Here is a 23,292-nt window from a genome sequence, read left to right on the forward strand (position 1 = left end):
CTCTCTCTCTCTCTCTCTCTCTGTCTCTCTCAAAAGAAATAAAAAAAAATGATGTTGGGGAACCTGGGTGGCTCTGTCAGTTAAGTGTCCAACTTCGGCTCAGGTCATGATCTCATAGTTCATGGGTTCAAGCCTGACATTGGGCTCTGTGCTGACAGCTCAGAGCCTGGAACCTACTTTGGATTCTGCGTCTCCCTCTCTCTGCCCCTCCCTCACTTTGCGCTCTGTCTCTCTCTGTGTCTCTCAAAAAATAAAAATAAATAAAAACATTTAAAAAATTATGTCAAAAAAATCTCCCCACCAACAAATGAATTCCAGCAATCTCTCCTTATCCAGGAAGGATACATCCCAAATAGATGCCTGAAATTATTGATGTTACCAAGTCCTATATATACTATGTTTTTTTCCTATGCACACATACCTATGATATATATCTATGATAAATCTAATTTAATAATTAGACACAGCAATCGAATGACAATAAATAGAAAAATTATAATAGCATACTGTCATAAAATTTATGTGAATGTGGTATTTCTCTGTCTCAAAATACCATATTGTACTCACCCTTGTGCTTGCGATGTTAGGAAATGATAAAACACCTACGTGATGGATGAAGTGAGGTGAATGATGTAGGCATTGTAACATAGTGTTAGGCTGTCATTGATCTTCTAATGATAGTTTAGAAGGAGGATATTCTGCTTTTAGACCAGAGGTGATCAGGGAGAGTGAAACAATGGCAGAGTGTGGGGAGGGAACTACTGTACTTTGTTTCGGTTCCTTTCTATATATATGAAAATGTCAGAAAAGCTAGAAAGTATCATTTTCCTTTCCATTCTATAAATTTTCTAGGGCTCATGTCAATGTGGGCAAATTAGACAGTTAGTAAATGAAATACATTGATCCTATTTTGAGGAGGGGAATGATGTAATACATAAACCCAGGCTGTTTTTCATGGTCCAATTCATTTAAATTACTCTAAACATAAAAACTACAGCTCCTAAAAAATGCCAGAGTATGGGTCACAAAAACATAGAAGTACATATTTTGCTTTCATAAAAATTAAAACCAATCCTGCATGTCATCAACATACAATGTTGATGACTTGATACTCTTTCATGCTGAAGGAAGTATTCAGAAAAGAAAAATTTTTTATTGTATTGTATTAGTGTCACATTGTTGGCCAGAATCATGATTTCCTGCTTTATTTCAATTTAGTTAAATCAAATGCCTATTAAGCACAAAAGTGACTAAGCTCTATTGTCTCCTCTTAATGTCCCCGTGTCGTGCAGGTTTGTAGGATGAAAAGAGTAGAGGAATTAAGGATGATAGAAAAGATTTAACATGATTGCTCATTTAGTACATGGTATGTAGAAACTCCCACAGACAAAGAAGGATCTGTTATATAAGAAAACTGAGACTGAGAAACTGAAAGTGTCTGGGACCAAAACTAGATTCAATCAGACTATGTCAGAGACAGGGCACAGAAAATTTTACAGAAGAGGAAATTTTCGTAGAAGAAATAGTATCAAGAGAGAATGAAGGCCAAGTATTGAAGAAAGAAAAAGGATAGCTAAGGAATTTACAGACCAGAAATGTGAGTAGTTTTAGTCACAAGCAGGTGAAGATATTATAACATAAATCTAAAATAAGGATTGAAGTGAAGTCTGTAAGACCAGAAATGCTAACAAAGTGGAAGATCTGTCTACTCTACACTGAAAGAGGGAGACAAGGAGAAAATGTATCCTCCAGTAAAGAACTGTCATCTGAACATAATATTCTCAAGTAAAAATCTACTAATGATAAGAAAACACTGTTTGTTTTGGAATGAGATTCTTTTGGTTAAGACACACATTATAAAGGGGAAGACTCCATCAAGAGGTATAAAAGGATGAGCTGACGTTACACCGGATGGCCATAGTAGCCCAGAACAAAAAAAAAAAAGGGAAGAAAAATGTTCAGACTTGATATTAAGAACATTTGGCAAGGATTGAGTGGAAGAAATGAAATCCCAAAGCCAAGATGGAGATTACTATTGAACCAAAATGTGGAGTGTATGGGGAGAGGTAGCACATATGTTCATGTGAACTCAGTTCTCTTAAGATGGAAAAGCTCAAGCAGATGCTTCATTCTTTCTTCCACACCACCCCTTCTCCTCCCAACATACTTCACAGGCAACATTTGAAGGCAAACATCAATGTGTCCTTTCTGATCCTAGTCTGGTGATAGATTCTCAATATAAAGACCTTTTACAACTTTCCACAGTATTTTTTATAGATATAAGCAGTGATTAAAAATGTGAGGACTTTGTATAAAACCCTTAATTTCTAAGATTTCTTTACTGCTATATGAAAAAAAGGGAAAGAAAAAAATATTCTGAACTAATTAAAACAAACTCTGGAACTACTTCTACCATATACATAAAATATTAATAACTTAACTTATAGAAGTGATTTTGCACTTCAAATCTTATATGAATAAGGTGAAAATACTTTCTGGATGGTTACTTCACAACCAGCACTTACCGTGGGGCTGTCGGCTGGGGTGGTATATCTGAAGGTCGAATGGCTGGGCACTGGTTTTCTGAATCACACTGACATTCTGCCCTGTCCACTTATTGGCTTTTGACAATGTGTTGGTCCTCCAGTCTGTCCAGTAGACCTCACTTCCATATAGAGACACAGCAAAAGGATGGGAAAGGTATTCATGACCTCGGATGATTTCTATCATGCCTGTTCCATCATAGAGGGCTGAATAAATAGCATCTGACCTACAGAAAGGTAATAAATCAGTATTTTATCAAAACGTATTCAGATAGTCCAGTTATGTTATCATATTACTTACATAAATGCCAGAGAAAATATTTTATAAAAAATATTTAAAATATTTTATGGGTGTCTGATTTGTAGAAAGAAAAAATAAGCCCATCATAACAAAAACAAACAAACATCACCACCATCATCATATGGAAAACAAATAAATATTACCACCAATTTCAATGTGTGTATATATAATACATGCATGTTAGGACATCTTTTGAGTTTATAAATACTATCTGTGAAAGGTAACAGAAAATATAGAAGAAAAAGATCATTTTTTTTAAACCTGGCATCTGTCCAAACTATCCTTTTTTCAAAGTGGTCCACAGTTAGTCCATTTGGCCAAGCTCCAGTTTTCATGTCTTTGTAGATGGTTTTTCTGCCAGCACCACTCATGGAAGCAGATTCGATGCGAGGAAAATTGGCATCCCAATCTGTCCAGAAAAGAATTCTGAAGAAAAATAAATAATGTTATTGTTTAAGCCATTCATTTCACAAATATTTATTGAGTGCCTACTATATGCTAGACACTTGTTAGGTAAACAGTCTCAAAAGAAACAGATGTGTTATCTACCCACATGGGGCTTAGAGTCCAGTGGAGAAGACAAGCCAAATAAACACACGAATATATAATTACAGATTCTGAAATATGCTGAGGAAAACTTTTGTTATGGAAGAGAATAGCAGGTAAGTGATCTACTTAAAGAAGATGATCAGGAAAAAAAGAAAAAAAAAACACTTTGAGAAGGCTGTATTTACAATGACTCTAAAAGATAAAAAGAACAATATAAAGAACATGACAAGCAAAATAAATAAAAGCCTGGACAGGGAAAAGAAAGTGGGTGATCTGAAGAACAGAAATAATATCAAGATAGTGAGTAAGAAGGAAAAAGCAAGAAGATGGATTTGAAGAGGGCAACTTAAAGGGTCTTTCTGGCTAAGGCAATTATTTGGGATTTTATTTTAAGGGAATAAGAAGCATATTTAAGCAGGGGAGAAACATGGTGCCATTTATAAGTGGGTGATAGTGAGGCAAGAGTATGGGCACATCAGGTGGTTATTTTAAAGGACCAGGCAAAGATGATGGTGGTTTGGAGTATGGGAGTGGAAGGAAAGAGAAGTGAATGGATTAATGGTACATTTTGGAGGTAGAACTTCCAGGGCTAGCTGATGACTGAATATAGGGAACGGAGTAGAGAACAGATCTTAAGTGACTGTGTTTCTTATGTCAGCGAAGTCAGAGTAAGGGTAAGGAAGAGGGTGTGCAGGGAATCCATAAAAAAAATGGGAAAATGGAAGAGGATCCAATTCTAAGATTTGGGAAATGAGTGTGAATGAATGTGAAGAGCAATCAAAAGTTTACTTTTTTTTTAATCTTACTAATTTTTTTATCTTATGATTTCAAGATATCAATATGGAGGTATTCATGAAACCGTGGTATGCCAGGGTGAAGTTCAGGGAAGAAGGCAGGGCTGGAGTTATGAATTTGGAAGTCATCAGTATGGAGATAGCCTTCACATTCATAGCGATGACATAGATCATATGACAGGAAACAGAGGGAAAACAGAGGAAATCATAATTTAACAAACACAAACAAAGCAGTTGTGAAAATACCAGTTTTATATGTTAAACATTATTACTTCTTTTAAAACCAAATACTATTTGAGACTCTACAAATTCATGGTGCACTAACAGTTCTTCCCCACAATGGGCATTAAGTACCTTATGTCATGCATTTGATTTCTAAGGCTATTAGGCGATAGACAGCTTACGTTCAGTTGACAGTGGTTTAAACTGCTAATGCATGTTTCTATAGTATGTATTGTATAGTTACACAATAATACCACAATCATTACAACTGGCTGTAGTTTTTAAGTGCTTACTATATGCTAAATACTATTTTCAGTGCTTTATAGATGATCTCCTTTAATCAATCATGAGGCCATGACTGATGTTATTTATGTTTGAGATGGGAGAATGAGTTAGAGAAGTTAAATTACTTGACCAGGGTTATAGAGCTGGTGAGTGGCAGAGGGAGATGGGAAACTGGACAGTCTAACTTCTGTTCTCATGCTTTTAACATCTAATTCTTTAATGTCACATCACTAAACAAAATAACAAAGGGAAAACATCTGGTACAGGAGTAAGAGCATGGTTGCTAATCAGTAAATGGCAGTTGCCTTCTCTACTTTGGTCATAGAACCCAATGAATAGCATGGTGATTTGGGAAGGCAGAACTCAAAGGACTGGAGAAATAGTGACAACCTAGCAAATTTTCCTATCATAAGCTCTGACACCATTTTGGTGAAAAATGGTAAAGCTACTGATAAAAATACCTTTATTCTTCATTATAATTATATATAGTTTTGTTACTTTTTATTCTTCCATATTTTGAATAATCCTTAAGTATATTCATTTGGCAGATTACCTCAGAAAATGAAATAATCCTCTGGAAAAAAATTCAAAATCCAATTTACCCTATCTTTTAAGAAAAATATGTTTATATAAGGAAATATGGAGTGATATAAACTATTTGTCATGACTTCAATTTTTGAAACGTATATAGTCTGTTTGGGGACAGAGGAATGCCAAATACAAAAGGAAGAGATGATTCAATACATTATACAATAAATTTAGTAAGTACATATGTTAAAACCTATGGTGAACAGAGAAGGAAGATGTAGATGTTCTTGATAAGAGTAGCAGTTCATATACAACTCTTAAGGACTGGGCATCCACAAAATGTTATTAAATGATTATGTCAATATATTTTTGGTCTCAGACAAACTGGGGATTGAGACTGGTATCTGTCACTTACTCCAGCATCTTTAACCTCAGACTCCATTTTCTCATCTGTAAATAAAAACTGTAACTGTACAGTGTCAGGAGCATTTGATGAGGAAATGGACGGAAACTAGTCAGCCCACAGAAAAGATCTGTGTTCGCAAAAGCATGCCACACACACATAGTCGTTGAGACAATTTTTTAAATGAAAAAACTCAAAGTATTTCCAAACTGTTAACGAAATTGAGACAGACACAAAGAAGGACAGAGAACAAGAATTAATACTAATGTCAATGTTTAAATGTCATACCAGCATGAATGTGAAGGTGGATTAGTTTTACAACGTAAGCTTAAGTCAAAGCCATGAGAAAAAGATTCAAAGGAGTAGGTCATAGGATTGGGTTTATCTCAAAGAATGTCTGTCAAAAACTGAGTTTATGTAAAAAAGAAAAAAATTAGTTTCACAGGCAGCTTTAGGAGTTTCATGCCCCTGGGATTATATCCATAAAGACAAAATCCAAATTATTCATTGCTTAATCACCAATATTCAAGTAAATTAAGTAAACTGCTGAGAAAGGATAAAACTAAATAATATATCAGGGACAGTGTACTAATAATTGTTGAAGCTGGGTAATGGAAATGAGGAATTTTATTATATAATTCATTTTATTTTGTGTATTTGAAAATTTATATTATAAGGTTTAAAAGTGTTAAGAACACAGGGTGCCTGGATGGTTCAGTCAGTTGAGTGTCTGACTCTTGATTTCGGCTCAGGTCATGGTCGGTGAGACTGATCCCCTTGTAGGGCTCTGTACGGACAGCCTGCTTGGGATTCTCTCTCTCTCTCTCTTTCTCTCCCTCTGTTATTCCCCAACTCGTTCTCTATCAAAATAAATAAACATTAAAATATTTTTTAAAGTATAAACAACTCAAAATTAAATTCATAAGTGAATTTTTTTAAATATCAAAAATACCAGAGGACCTATATAAAATCTTACAACTAGAAATAGATTTTTTTCTGAAAAGACTAATTAAAAAAAAAACAAACCTTAAGCTTATGTATTTATTTTTTGAGAGAGACAGAAGGGGCAAGTGGGGCAGGAGCAGAGAGAGAGAGAGGGAAGAGAAAATCCCAAGCAGGCTTGTGCTGTCAGCACAGAGCCTGATGAGGGGGTCAAACTCACAAACCATGAGATCATGACCTGAGCCAAAACCAAGAGTCAGATGTTTAACGGAATGAGCCACCCAGGTGTCCCTGAAAAGACTAATTTTTAAAGAGTAGATTGTTTTATATGAGGAAAAAACCCAATTACCTGGAAATATCAATATGTATATACACATACACATATTGCTTATAAATATACAATATGTTGCCAAAAAGAGCAAATGGAACAGAGATTAATCAATATAAAGCTGGTAGGCTACTCAGTTAAGTAGCTAAATGTCTTTAAAAGAATGAATGAAATGAATTATGTGTCTCACTACAAATTTAATTTTAGATGCACACATCTTTTCACTGACAGCACATTGTTATTTGTCAGCTTCCCTTTATACTTAAGATTAAAAAAAGATTTAAAATAGAAACAAGAGCAACATAGCATCAATCAAATTTATGGTGTTATCTTGACAAACAAGGTAGATAAGAGAGGTTTTCAAGTTTGAAAAAGATTAGGAAAAATAATCACTGAAAACAAACGATGATTTTGAGAATCATAACTAGTCTGAGTATCTGTGGATAAGTCACCACCAGATCTAGGCAAGACTGTAATTCAGTCTGAATTCATGAACAACTTCTGAAGCATTGTCCTTTGCCTGAATAACAAATGGAGAATTGGGGTCTCTCTTGTAACTTTCTACCTAGTTCTGTCACATGTAGTTGTGGAAATTGCAACACACATATCAGTAAGCCTACAATTCTGCATTCTCTCTACATGTATATATTTGCCAGAAGTAGGCACTGTAAACTTTCAGATATGGTCCACTGGACCAAAAAAGTATGGCTTGAGATAGTTTGAGGAATTCTAAAATAAGTGATTCCTTCATTTCTTCACTAAACATAGCAGCATTAAACTGTTTCTGGTTAGGGCTATGGTCCTAATCTTTCATCAATTCAAGTGGGGAAATTTTCAACTCTTTTTATAAAATAACATGGTCTAGAATTAGTTCCCCTAAAAGTGTTTTTAACTTTACCACAAGTCAGTTTACAATCAATTTAAAAGTTGATTTCAAGGATCATTGTTTCATAAAATTCTAGGCACTCTTTTGTATACTTTCCAATATGGTATTTTAAAAGAATCATTTTCCCCTTATTACTTTCTTTTTGTGGTTAAAATGTATTAGCATTTCAATGATTGCATTATTTCTTGAAATATACAAAGACTGAATATGTCCTCTTACAGGATGTATGGAAATATTCAGCCACAATTGCTTTTTAAAAAAGAGACTACAGTCTACTGATTCTACAGTTCCTGCATTCACGGGTTAGTCTGTATCAGGATTAAATTGGGTCAATGGACCATGAACAACTTGTATCATTACAGGCATGAAAGGGCCATTATCATCTATCAGGTCAAGCTGCAGAAGGTGAAAATAAATGATCTTGGCCAAAAAAGAGGTTACTTATCTATAATCTTTAGGTCTTCTAAAAGCAACAACATCTTTATTAGTTTAGGAACAGTCCCAGATGAAATTAAAATTTTCTTTAGATGTTTCACTAATCTTCATAATTATTATATCTGCTTTTACAAATTGCAATTGTTATAGCAGCATCCCATTATTATGACAAATGAAATTTAAATACCAGCAATGGAGCAGGAAGACACCAGGCAGCTGCATCAGTACAAAGGCAATGAAAGTTCAAGAACTGAAGTGAGTGCCCTATAGATTCTGAACTCCCTAGTGCTTCTTACTCCCTAATACTAAGCTTGTTGTTTAGAGGAGATTCATGTACTCTTTCAGGTCACCTTAGCAATAAGTGTATTCCTTTAAAATGGAATGAGAGAAAAATGACTCCTCCCTAAGACTCCCATTTACCATCTTGGAATAACTTGTCACTTGGGATATTGGGTCAAAACCCAGAATATTAAAGGAATGTGGCATGATGGCAAATATGTTTTATGGTGTAAAACGAAGGCCTGTGGATTTTATGCCGAGGAAGCAAAATAGTTGATTAAAAACATTTGTTTTTTGGCATCTGTAGGGAAAGGTCACAAAGGACCTTCATAGCAGAAGGAAACTCACATGATGTAAACATGTTTTATTGGGCTAATGTTATAACCTGTTTCTTGTTGTTGTCGCTGCTTCGGTTTTACCTCAGCTGTGCTGAGGGAGCAAAGTGGCTGGTTGTTAAGCTTTTTAATTCATTTGTTATTGTAAAAAAAGTTCATAGTAGTATCCATTAGCTGTCTTTTCCTATATAATTCACTCTTGAAAGTGTATCCTTGAGTTTTATAAGTTACATGTCAACAAAAAGCCTATGCATTTTCATGCATTATTTTGTTTAATTTTTGTATATTTATTTTATTTTTGAGAGACAGAGAGAGAGCGTGAGCAGGGGAGGGGCAAGAGAGAGAGCGAGACAGAATCAGAAGCAGGCTCCAGGCTCTGAACTGTCAGCACAGAGACCAACCCGGTTCTCGAACACACAAACCGTGAGATCATGACCTGAGCCAAAGTCAGATGCTTAACTGACTGAGCCACCCAGGTGCCCCTACATGCATTACTTTATGTAACAAGCATTTATTCAGCACAATTATATATACCAAGAGCAGTGAAGGATTTCATAGAAATGGAAGCAACTTTGCTTGCCATTATTAGAGAGCTTATGATGCAGTAGGAAAGATAATAGTATTTACAGAAACCATGTTTCTAAAAAAAAATATCTAGTAGATTTACCCTAAATAATATTTTTCAAAAAAGTTTAAGTGCCTTTGGAGCTCCTATCAATTTTGATTCCTAGCTTCTTTATGTATTCATGAATTATTTGAGAAACAGGGAGAAATTTTATGTTTGTATTTGAATAGATAGCACGAAGGCAGGAAGCTAAGTTTCACAGAAATTATTTTTCAATGTTGCTTTTCTTGTGCTTAGTTTTGCAGTTCAGTGTGTGTGTGTCTGTGTGTGTGCGTGCGCACGAGCACACATGCTTACGTGTATTTTTAGTATGCTCTCAGCCTACCTTATGAAATGTCCAATGTTTAAAAATAACTATAAATTTTTACCAAACTATGACAAACTTAAAAATATTTTAATTTTGCACTGCATTTTTAAATGTAATTGCTACAGCGGGCTTTAAGGGTATTTATGTGAACCTCATATCTTAATTGTATCAATCCATTAAGATAATTTTTCGCAATAAAAATCCTATCATATCCTGATACTTGTCAACCTTTCAATTACTTCCTAGAGTTGAATGAATTAGTACTTCCATCTGAATTTTAATTATTTGAAAAAAAGGTTCTTAACATTTATTCATTTTTGAGAGACAGAGACAGAACATGAACAGGGGAGGAGCAGAGAGAGAGGGAAACACAGAATCCGAAGCAGACTCCAGGCTCTGAGCTGTCAGCACAGAGCCCAATGCAGGGCTTGAACTCATGAGCTGTGAGATCATGACCTAAGCCAAAGTCAGATGCTCAAAAGCCTGAGCCACCCAGGGACCCCATGAATTTTATTATTTATATCAAAAATTATTTTACAAGCATTGTTTCTTCTCTCATGTTTCAAAAAAATTAAGCAGCTTTATACTTTCATAGTAGCAATTAGTAATGGAAGGCATCAACTTTCTCAGAAGCATTATCAGGTTTTTCCTATTCAGAGGCTAGCTTTCTGTATTTTCAACTTAGAGGATGTATTACTTCTGAAGATCTTTTATCACTGGAATAGTACCTGGATACATTTTCATTTATAGTATTTGTGGGTGGCATGTTGTGTTCCTATTTTTCTCCTCTCAGGTAGGATATTCCCCAAACTGAGATAAATAATTTTATCCTAAGCAATGTCAGTTCAAAACCAAGTTTCAACTCCCAGATCTACTACTTTGTTTGGTCAGACTATTTTCAAAACTTGGATACACTTGTTTTACCCTTTTTGTTTTCTTTTTTCTCTATGTGTGCCATTTGTAATTTGGGAGCACTCACTCATAGTTTTCCTTTCATATTGGAAACTACAGCTAAAACTAGAGCTTTCTCCAAAATACCACTTTCCCATATACAGAAAGTTTTTCCTGTTTACAAGATGCTGGTACAAGTTAGATAGGTCTAAGAGGTGAAAATTTCACACCGGTAGTTGTTATATTGAGGATAATACCCATGTTGATGATGAACTTTTATGGGAAGTAAATGGTCAGGACCAGCGATTTACCTGCAATCTCAGGAATAGTCTGTTTTGAAGAGGAATTTCTCATTAAACATAACATATCTCTTCCTGGGAAACTGTTATTACAGGAAGCAAATGGATGAAATAGGCAAAGTGTAAACTGTAAACATGAGAGAGCCCATCTCTAAGCTAAAAGATAAACCTACTGCTTTGCTCCTTGCCAGATCTCGGTGTTCTTTCAAAAGAAGCAAGAAATCTAGGATTGTATACAAAATGTCTCAATGTTTTAAATTGGGCTAAGTAATTAAAATAAATTTAAAACACTGTAGAAGGTAAAGAAAACCCATCAATAAAGGTTGCCAGTTTGGAACCCTGCTCTACGGAAGGTGCTTTGCCCCTTTAATGTCTGTGTGTGAATTGAGGAAAAGGAGAACAAACTTCCTAATCTACTGATTTCTGACTCCTGGGCAGAAACCAGAGAACACGCCAGAAAGTGTGGCCAGGAAGCTGACTTTAACACAGGCTCCCTTTTCTCTCCTCTACATTTCATCAAACTCCCTCCTGGCTGACTCCCCTTCTTCACTGGCGCTGCTTGGACTTTGTATTATTTAAGATGCAGAGACAAAAATAAAAATTTCAATCTATTAACCTTTAGCCTTGAAGATAGATTTGGATTTAAAAAATAATTACCAAGGTAATAAATAATTAAATAGATAATAAATAGTAATAACAAATAAATAAAAATAAATCATAAATAGTATTCTCACCTATATCAGTTACATACTATCTTACACATATTTATCATCTCCTCAAAAACAACCAAATGATAAAGATAATATCTCTGATTTACAAAAGAAAAAAAAACTAAAATTTAAGAGAAGTTAATAGAGTAGGTTCCCCAGATATTAAGTGACTGAGTAGGAACTGGAATCCTCGTTTTCTGGCTCCAAATCCATTGTCTCTCTTCTGCTCTTTCACAGAGGCACACACAGGGGAACACTAGAGACAATAACCTGAGTTACTCAACATTTTACCTTGTTTTTGAGAATCATGTGCCTTGTCTTTCAAACACACCAATAGTCAGTGTCTCATTACTGGACTCCTTCAAGTCTATGCGAATTTTCTTTTAAAGTGACTCCAAGTACTTACAAAATACATAAGAGGTGATGTGATAAACATCTGTGACTGTTTGAACCAGACACTGGCCCTGTGGTCTGCAACCATTAGAAACAATTATGGCACCTCTTTGGCAGGGCAAAGAGAAATTCATTAAATTACTGCTTCAAAAATGAGTTGCAACACTTTCCAATAGGGCCTAATGTTCATATTTAGAAAAAAGATATTTCTATCCTCTAAAAGTACCTATGTAAACAATCTTATAGCCACACTTGTGCTAATAAACTTAAACTCGTATATATACAATTATATACATATACATATATGTATATGCACAAAATAAGCAATCTAATAATTTATGCGATAATTGAATTCAATATTAATTTAAAAGATTATTTTTTATGTCAAAGTCAATCTGTGAAAGGCAAACTTCTTTACCCATATCTTGGGTCCAAAGCAATGGCTCTGGGATGTTCCATGGCTCCAGCTATTAGTGTGGTGCGTAGGGAACCATCTAGCTTGGCCACTTCAATTTGGTCCAGATTGCTGTCTATCCAGTATATGTTGCCCGCTATCCAGTCGACTGTCAGCCCTTCTGGGGTAGCCAAGCCATGCTCCACCACTACTTCGACTGCGCTGACCCCTACAAAAAAAAAAAAAAAAAAAAAGGAAATCAACTCTTGTACCCATTCAAGGAACATGTTAAGGACAAAGGAAAAGACCAGTGTATGAGCAGCAGAGAGTTTTAAAGTATTTTATTGAGTTTGAAAGATATAGTGCAAATGTGTTATAAGGCACAAAGGAAACTAAGAAGGCTCCAAATTTAGAATTACTGAACTTTCCTACCAGAAAATTTTAATTTCTTAAGTCTTTTCAGTGACAGTGAAAAAGAATTTTTAAAAAACTCTGAGGCGAACAACAATGTTTAGGGTTCAAAAAGTTATTTCTTGTTTCTGATTTTTGGAATAGAACATGGGTTTGGGGAATAATGATGCGCTAGTTAATATCATTACAATTTAGTTTCAACATTGATCCTTAGGCGTAGAATAAAGAGGATCAAGTCTACCTGGGGCAATATGCAGTATAGCTTGAAGCACCCACCTTCTTCTGAAGCATGAGAGATAAGAGCTTTTACTGCACTTACCCTTAACAAAGATAAGTCCCAAATCATACTCCCCACTCCTCCCTGGCCCGAAAAACTTACAAGACATAGCATGTTTACAAATAACAGAAGAAGACATTAGTGAGGTCTAAATACAAATAAGCAATTTGGTAATGCCCACCAATATCCTTACTTACTCACTTCTAAATTTCTTTTGTAATTAAAGTAATTATTTCAAAAAAAACCACTTTTTCTAATAGGACAACACTTCATAGTTTATGACATTACTGGTGTTTTTGTTATATATTTTAATTTTTTTTAACAGTTAACAATCTAAGCCCAAAGATCTAAATCCATCACTTGAAATCAGTCTCTTGCAATATGAGACAGGACATAAATTCACATATGATAATTATATTGTGTTATTACCATTTTTCCAAAATTGTAAAGGTGATTTAAGGAGAAATTTATATTTTGATAGAAACACCTGGGGTTTGGAATGGTACACAGATCCAGCATTTTCAAAAAGATTATTACATATATTTATCTCATAGCCTCGCTGCTTAAGCCTACATTAGCCAAAAGAGATAAGTCAAATTATGACAAAAAACATTTAGTTCATATTAGTGGTCTTTGTACCAATTCAGTGCTTGTTTAAATCTTGCAGACAGTAAGATAAAATAAAATATTTAAATAAATAAATAAAAATAAAATAAATAAAATAAAACTTTTTTTTAATAAAACTAAACATTTCAACTCTCAAAATGTATCTACTAGTGTGTGGAAGGCAGTAGTTATTTCTTATAAGCAAATTTTTTCACCAACGCCCATGGAAAAGCTCATAATTTGAAAATGGTATGCATAGCACAGGCTTTTACCATTTATTCTCCTCCCTCAACATATTTTCACACATGTACTTGACATCTATCGTTTTACATTCATGAGGCAGGAGATAGAGAACCAACGTGCAAAGATTAATCAAAATCCCTTCAGATTACAGAAAATTGTTTTGGAAATCTGACTAAAAAATTACCTCCACTTTCAGAAAGTTTGCCCCGGTATATTCTGTCTTCTACAACATCTGTCCAATACAGTAAACTTTGATTGAAGTGAAAATCAAGTGCTATTGTGTTTCTCAACCCAGGAACAAGTAGACTGTAGTCTCTTTTATGCAGATCAATTCTTCTGATCTCATGGCGAATAGAAAAGATGATGAATGCTTCAAAAGGATCTGAAAATAAATTTATTTTTAATAGACTTATAAAAATATTTATATGCTTTCATAAGTAGAATAAAATACCTGAGGTCAAATCCAATTATTTAAAAGCATAATTTATTATGTAATTCTCTGTTATTAAAGGAGCAATTTCTTTTAATCCAATATTTAAAAGAAACTTGAAAAATTTAGGTTTACATGTATTCATTAAAATAAAGTATAAATACGTTTTTATTCCTTAGATTTCCATACACCTGGTTCTGATTAATGAATATAAGAATTATTGTAATTTCAAGACAAAAATAAGGGTTTTCCATTTTAGTGGAGCTTCAGGTGACAGTCCAAACCTCAGAAACATCAACATAGGAAGTGCTAAGAGTTGGCAAAACTAGTTCTGCTACTCTTAGCCCATCACATGCCTACAGATCCACAAAGGAAATATATCCAATAAAAGAGGATTCTGTAAGAGTTACACGCTTATGTACAGTTAGGGAGTATTCTCCATAAGAGGAAAGATGATGGCTTCCTCCACAGTCTGAAATGTACTAAAATTATGCTATCCTTTTGGAAACATATCAAGTCCTGTAAAATTACTGTTGGGCATACTAATATGAGTTAGACATGAATTTTGCTTTATAAATACATATTTTGAGGGAGGGACCCAGGCTTACAAAGATTTGACCCCATTTCCATGTTAATACAATTCCTTTGGGCTTTCCTTTAGGGCAATATGTTTTCCTAATTTAAGTCTAGGCACATCCTCTGAATGTAAGCTATTGTAATCATCTGGCTCAAGAGGTGGATGTGAAATCTAAATTAGGCTAATGAGTCTATAAACTTCTAGAAAAGATTTCAAGCTGAGGGTGAAGAGTGTCTTTTCTTTCAAGGTCACAGATCTCTAACTTTAGTATTGCCAGTGTCCATACCCTTGTAGTTTGTGTAAGTGTACTTGCGATATTGTATTAAAACAGAAAAGAGCCACAAAGAACGAAGCAGCAATGACCTGTGGTGATACTGTGTCCTAAGGATGTTCAAGTCCACAGTTGGAATTCTCCCTAAGACAAGTTCCTCCCTTTATACTCCCTATATATTTCCCATGCTTTGGATATATAATCCAATGCAGGTAACTATTCACTCCGTTTGGGCTGGGTTTTTGTCCACTGCAACCAGGTTTACTGTTCTTATTAATTTTCATTCCTCAGAGAGGTGTATCCTGATAAATTTCCTAGTAAAGACCATTATAAAAATTATATTTATTTATTTATTTTTTATTTATTTTTAGAGAGAGAGAAAGGGAGAGAGCACACACACACACACACACGAATGAGCAGGGGAAGGGCAGAGAGAGGGAGAGAGAGAATTCCCAGCAAGTGCTGTGAGCACAGAGACCAATGTGGGGCTCAAAGTCAGGAACCACGAGATCATGACTTGAGCTGAAAACCAAGAGTCAGAATCTTAACTGACTGACCCCTCCAGGTGCCCAATAAAGGCCATTTTTTATTATTTTATATCTCCATAGCCTATTAATTCTCTTTGAAGTATATTTAAAATCACTATTTATTTGTTTTTCATCTACCTTCTTCACTGGCTTAAATGCTTTATTGAAACAAGGATCTTGTTTGCCTTGTTCATTATGATGTCCCTAATACCTAGCACCAGGGAAGACATGATACATACCAAGTCTTAGATTTAGAACAGAGCTAACCGAGGCTGGCTGTCATGTCCTTGGTTTAGGGAATTCACTGGCCATTTTTTTCCACTAAACATGAATCTATTTTTTTAGTAAGCTCTACCTAGAACATTAAATGAATGTGTTTTGAATGAATACAAGTGGAACAGACTCCATCTTAAGAAACTAGCTGATGGCTAGCATGGGAGAGAGCCCTGCCATGATCTACAGAGTCACCTACTTTAACCTGCAGCTGACTGCATAGTATAAGCAAGCCCGTTCAAGACCACAAAAACCAGTCAGTAGCCTGAGAACTTGTGAGCAGTAATTACGTATATTGTTGTGATCTTATAGGTATCGTGGTTATTTATTGCACAGTATTATGGTGTTTCTTGCAAAACATTACAGTGATAGTAGCCAACTGATAAAAATATCAAACATATATTAAATAACTAGTGCCAAAGAGCTCCCGATAGAACAAATGCTCACAAAATTTTAAATCCAGAATTTAGAATTTTCTAAATAAAGAAAATTATTCTTTTGGATGTACAGTTATTTAAAAGGAAGAATACCTAATTTTGGATCAGGATCCCTTGTATGAATCTGCTCTGGCTATGAAATAACTGCTCGCCTTAAAAAATTCTTTATTTTTTTCAGAAATTGTCTTTACCTGCAGAATGGAGTTAATGACAACCTCCTTCCAATTTAACTTACACTGTTATCAGAATCCAATTGAATAATGTATATGAATTTTTTTAAAAAGCTCATAATCATCTCAGTGAATGCAAATGTGGAGGTAAGTGTGAAGTAGTCGAAAAAAAAATAGATTTGGAGTCAAAAAATAAGGGTTGAAAACAGAGCTCTTTACTGACTCACTGTGTAAGTTTGAGAAGTTTACTTAAACACTCTGATCCTCAATACTTTTTAATTTATAAAATAAATACCATACTGACTTATCAGGATAATTGATAATTAAAAGTGCAGATGCCCAATATCTTAATAAATCTTTATTATAATAAATATTAAATTTCAAAGATTACTCAAAGGAATAAGCAAAAGAGATATTGTGTAAGAGAAAAGGTTGGAATGATAATATGCAAAAACAGTTGGATATTTCTTAGCATGTGCTGAAGCTAGTGATATTTCAGCTCTGAAGAGCTTCCCCATCCTTTGGCTTATAGTTTGCCTTTAGTCAAGTAGTAACTTAGAGGCGCAGCAGCCACTTCCTAGAGACATTTATATTTAATAGCTTTTAAAGGACATGGAGTTTCAAAATTGCAAAGCAATGATGTGCTGCCTCTTCCTTAGAAAATCTCACTAGAAAAATAAAAAAAAATTAAAAAAAAAGAAAGAAAAAGAAATGCAAGTTCCACCTTCACTAACACTGGAAGGCATGTTACCAAAACACCACAACATTAGAAGAATGCTGAATACATTCAAAGTATGGACAGTTTCTGAGAGATGATGCCTATAGCTGTGTGTGTGTCTGTGTGTGTGTGTGTGTGTGTGTGTGTGTGTGCATGTGTGTGTATGTATATATACACATACATTACATATGTATGTGTATATATATGTATGTGTATATATATATGTATATATATATGTGTGTGTGTGTGTGTGTATATACATACATATATACATACATACATATATAATGCTGGCAGAGCACAATTTTCAAAGGAGGTAGCATAACTAAAGGGCAGATCCCATAATCACTTTTTGGGAAAAAAAGGATGAGAATAACACTCTGGCCTCAGAAACTTTTCTGAACCCATTGACACCATAAAGATTCATGAAGAAGGTCTGAATGGAGAATCAAACAGGCATGCAACACATGAAGTGAAAGGAGCCAGGTTCAAAAGTCTATAGACAATATAATTCCATTTCAATGACATTTTGGAAAACGTGAAACAATAGAGGTAGAACTGTGGATGCCAGAGGCAAAGGGTGGGGAAGAACTTATTACATATTTTTAGACAAAAATCGCTAGCCTTCCTACAGCTACTGAGAAGACAAAATAGAAAAAAAAAAAAAAAAGAACAAATGCACACTGGCAGTAATAATGAAAAAAGACAAGGAAGAGTGCCTGGGTGGCTCATTTGGTTGAGTGTCTCACTTCAGCTCAGGTCATGATCTTGAGATTCATGGGTTTGAGCCCCGTGTCAGGCTCTGTGCTGACAGCTCAGAGCCTGGAGCCTGATTCAGATTCTGTATCTCTCTCTCTCTCTCTGTACCACCCCCACTCATGCTCTGTTTCTCTCTCAAAAAAATGAATAAACGGAAAAAAATATTTAAAAAGATAAGGAATCTAGGAATGGAATTATTAAGAAATATATAAATATTATATGAAGAAATTTTAAACCACAAATGAAAGAAATAAAGACTTCAAAAAATGGAAAGGCATACAGTATTATTAGATAGAAATAAAAGGAAACAAACAAAAAAAAACAATGTCCCAAAGATCTTGCTTCTGCCTGAATTAATTTATAAATTTCCTGTGATGAAAAAAAAATGACAAATACTTTTCTTTAAAAATAATACTAGATAATTCTAAGTTTACATTAAAAAAGTGTGACTCACCAGGACAACTCTAGGGTAAATATATAATAATGATTAACTTCAACAAATATTAAGATATATTATTATATCAATAAAAAATATTTTGGTACAGACCCATATCTAACTTTAGAGCTGAGAAATATGGTAGTTTTAGGGTACTGGAGAAGAAATGAAGTTGGAATATTTTCTGATTTAATACAAAAATATCTAGATAGCTTAATAATTTTGATATAATAAATGGCACTATGAAAGCCTTGGAAGTAAAGATAGAATAATTATTTTTAGAACTCTCAAATGAAAATGGCCTTTGTGCATTTGGCAAAAATCATAGAAGAAATAAAGAAAAGAATGGTGTTTAATATACATTAAAAATTGTAGGAGAAAAATAATGTAAAAAAGTCAAAAGACAAATGACAAACCTCACTGAACATATGCAATATAATAAATGACTAAATTCTTTAAGACATATGAGCTCCCATTTATTGATTATAAAATACTCAAATAAATAAGAGACAAAATGTATTAAACAGATAATTCAGAGAAAGGAAAATCTGAACAACTTTTAAATTTTAAACTAATTTCTCTCATAAAATGATAAATGAATTTTAAATCATTAAAATGTTGGTGAAGACCCTATATTGATTAAAATGTAGGCAAAAGACATTCTGATGTATTGATAATGGAAGTATAACTTGTTATAACCATATAGAGAGCCACTAGGCAAAAGCCATCACAAGAGATACATCTATATGCATGTATGTGCACACACACACACACGCACACACACACACACACACCTTGACCAACTAAGTCTGTTTGTAAGGAATTACTCTAAATATATAGTTTTGCCTATTTAAAAATGGCAGATGGCTAAGGAAATGCTCTCCAATATTATTTGTAGTAGCAAAATACTAGAAACAACAGAAATGTTTACCAATAGATAGCTAGCAAAATAACTTATGGTACAGTCATATACTATAAGATAATGGGGCCACATAAATTAATCGGATTGATATAGATGTACAGCTACTGAATAATTCCAAATATTTTGTAATTTGAAACAGGAAGATATAAACAATGCAAAATCGATGCTACCATTTAAATTAAAAAAAAATATTTTTCTAGACCTACGTGAAGGTGAAGGATAGAATATATCTTGTGGTCTTAATGAGGGAATGCTGTTACCTCTGCCATGGAAATTGGAGACTGGGGTTCAGAAGTAGGGAGAAAACTTTCACTTCATTTTGTTTTGATATAAATTTTTAGCACATAGACTTTCTACTAAGATTTTTAATAATAAAAATTCAAACTAGTAATAGAAGGAATTAATACTTCCTACTTTTTAGAAACACTCACAAATAAAAAAAAATTGTTTGGCCATGACATATACATTAAGCAAGGTATTTCAGTATGACAAATACTAGATACTGTGTTTCGTCCCTTCAAAAGAACTGGTTTTTCCACTATGGCAATATTTAAGAGATAATTAACTGCTCTTATTTTCATGCTCTATTTGAAAAAATATATTCTCCTGAACCCAAAATTACTGACTTATTTGTTACAACTGAATTTATAAAGGAATTCTACAACAGAAGACCTGGATTCTCCACTTGCCTCTGCTACAAATAAAGAAAAGCACTAAAGCCCACAAGCAGGGGAGAGGCAGAGAGAGAGAGGGAGAAAGAGAATCCCAAGCAGGCTCTGCACATCAGCACAGAGCCTGACATGGGGCTTCAACTCACAAACCATGAGATCATGACCTGAACCAAAATCAAGAATCAGATGCTTAACCAACTGAGCCACACAGGCGACCCTTGTTGTCTTGATTTTTAAAATAAAAGAGTACTTTTGATGATACACGATCTAAAGTTTCATTTGTAAAGAGTCTTGAATTAATAATTTCATTATTAATGAAGCAATATTAATATTAACCAAAATACACTTTAAGGAAATAGCTTTTGTAGAAATAAAAAGTTCTCTATTATATGATAAGAAAAATAACAAATAAAATAAAACTCTTAAAATGGTGTGTGCCTTAATAATATAGGCTAAAATACATATAAAACAAAATCAAATAGAGAAATTGATAAATCCATAATCATATTGTGATGTATTTAACCACAATTCCTACACAAAAACCGATATGAAAAATAATAACACAGATGATTAAAACAACAAAATAAACAAAAAGCTCACTCTACCAGAAATGTATAGAAAGCTATACATCAAAACAGAAGACATATTCTCTTTAAGCATACATGGAATGCAACAAAACGGTCATATACTAGTCTCTAAAGTAAGTCTCAAGAAATAGCAAACAATCAACCTAATAATGGACACCCACTCTGAGTACAATGGAATTAATTTAAAAATCAATTATAAAGACTGCTAAGCTCTTCATATGTTTTAACACTAAAAATAATTACTGAACAATTTCTTGCCCAATAAGACCTCAATAAAGAATTCTGAAATAAAGAGAGATATGATGGCAATAAATTAATAGATTAAAAAACATGAAGAATTTAAATTAATGAAATAGAGAATCAGTTCCTGAATGGTAATGTAAGGATCCCCAAATCCTCTCCTTCATAAAAACAGTGAAAACACTGGAAAAATGGTTAAAATCATCTTTTTTTCTGAACTCTAGAAATTAACCAAAATCTAATAACAATCCAATGGGTGTTTATTTAAGAAAAACTGCTGGGCCACCTGGGTGGCTCAGTTGGTTAAGCATCTGACTTTGCTCAGGTCATGATTTCACTGTTCGTGAGTTCGAGCCCCATGTTGGGCTCTGTGCTGACAGCTTAGAGCCTGGAGACTGCTTCAGATTCTGTGTCTCCCTCTCTCTCTGCCCCCCACCCGCTCATGATCTCTCTCTCAAAATAAACATTAAAACAAGTTTTTTAAAAAGAAAAACTGCTGAATATCAGTACAAATTGCAAATTATGTGGTGTTTCAACATGTACCAATCCCATCCCCCTTTCCTTAGTTTCATAGTAGATTTAAAAACAAACAGTCCAGAAGTTCCCAGAGGGGACAGATGGATTTGAAGCTCCCCCAAAAGCCCAATCTCCAGAGAACTGTTCAATGGAAGAATGGCCCTTTCAACAAGATGTGCTGGGGGAGCTGGATTTCCACATTCCAAAGAATGAAGTTGGAACCTCACACCATTTAGAAAAATTAAAATGTATTATAGACCTAAATATAAGATCTAAAATGATACAACTAACATAGGGATACTTAGTGACCTTAGCTTAGGCAAAGACTCTGAATAGGCATTTCACTCAAAAGCCTAGAAAAATGACCAAAAGGCACATGAAAAGATGCTCAGCACCATTAGTCATCAGGGAAACACAAAACAAGCACAGCAAAATACCCCTTCACACCCCCTAGGATGATTATAATAAAAAAGATGGACAATATTGACTGATGGCAAGATTGTGTAGAAATTGGAGCCCTCATGCACTGCTGGCAGTTTTAAAATGAAGCAGTCACTTTGGAAAACACTTTGGCAGTAGCTCAAAATGTTAAACATTGACCTACCATATGACCCAACAATTCCACTCTTAGTTCTATACACAGGAGAAATGAAAATGCATGTCTGCACAAAAACTATGAATATTCATAGTATTCATATAATCAAAGAATAAAAACAATTCAAATGCTGATATCCTGATGAATGGAAAACCAAAATGGTATATTAATACCATAAATATATTATTCAGCAACAAAAGTAAATGTAATGTATGGTAAAACATGAATGAACCCTGAAAACATTATGCCACATGAAAGAAGCCAGGCACAAAAGACCACATGGTGTATTATTCCACTGATATGAAATGTCCAGACTAGGCAAATCTATAGAGACAGAAAACAGATTTTGAGGTTGCCAGGGGTGAAGTAGGGTTTGAGTGAGAGTGATTTTAAATACGTATGGGGTTTGTTTAAAGGAGGGATTAAAATATTTAGAATATTTTATTCTAAATTCCATAGTGGTAATGGTTGCACTACTGTGTGAATATACTACCAACCACAGAATTGTGCACTTCAAAGGAATGAATTTTATGGTATATAAATTATATTTTAATCCATCTGTTATAAAGAAAAAGAAATATATTACGTGTTGTTTAAGAACACAAACTATGACAGAACAGGTACCCCATTTCACATAAGTAGTGTTCTCAGGGGATGAAAGAATGGATGAACAGAGGACTTCAGAGTGATCTAATGTTTTGTCAACTTTACAAAATGATTTATATCATAAACAACCTGAAAAAAACTGAAAACATTTCAGCATCCTAATATATTAGCTGTGAATATGTTATTCTCAATATGTTTGAAAGATTTCATAAAACGAAAGGTGATTGAAAACATACATTTTTTTTTTGAATTTTTAAAAACATTTTATTTTTAAGTAATTTCTACACCCAGAGTGGAGCTTGAACTCACAACCCTGAGATCAACATCTGCAGACTCCACTAACTGAACCAACCATATACCCCCAAAACATTTCTTGTTTACTCTGAACAGTGACTGTTACCTTGACTACTTGGTTAAAAATTCCCAAAGGCTTTTCAAATTATTGTATTTAATATAGTCATTTTCTGTTGAGAATACAGTTGATGAATATTTATAGTTGATTACACTTGACTATAATAAAGCAGTTTTCCAATAAAAAATCAAAGTGTAAATATTCAAATTATTTCTATTT

The 23,292-nt window shown here is 34.1% G+C and overlaps 1 protein-coding gene across 1 annotated transcript in view; it reads right to left on the reverse strand.

The window, feature by feature from the left end:
- Positions 1 to 23,292, reverse strand: part of LRP1B (LDL receptor related protein 1B) — a 1,882,572-nt gene that overhangs the window by 609,633 nt on the left and 1,249,647 nt on the right. Inside the window, exons 24-27 of the mRNA XM_042948663.1 lie at positions 14,171 to 14,368; positions 12,474 to 12,678; positions 3,106 to 3,270; positions 2,526 to 2,770 (exon numbers count right to left, since the gene is read on the reverse strand). Coding sequence (XP_042804597.1) covers positions 2,526 to 2,770; positions 3,106 to 3,270; positions 12,474 to 12,678; positions 14,171 to 14,368 — 813 coding nt within the window. The remainder of the gene's footprint in view (positions 1 to 2,525; positions 2,771 to 3,105; positions 3,271 to 12,473; positions 12,679 to 14,170; positions 14,369 to 23,292) is intronic.

The sequence above is a fragment of the Panthera leo genome, chromosome C1 (genome assembly GCF_018350215.1).
Source record: "Panthera leo isolate Ple1 chromosome C1, P.leo_Ple1_pat1.1, whole genome shotgun sequence".
NCBI classification, from domain to species: Eukaryota; Metazoa; Chordata; class Mammalia; order Carnivora; family Felidae; genus Panthera; species Panthera leo.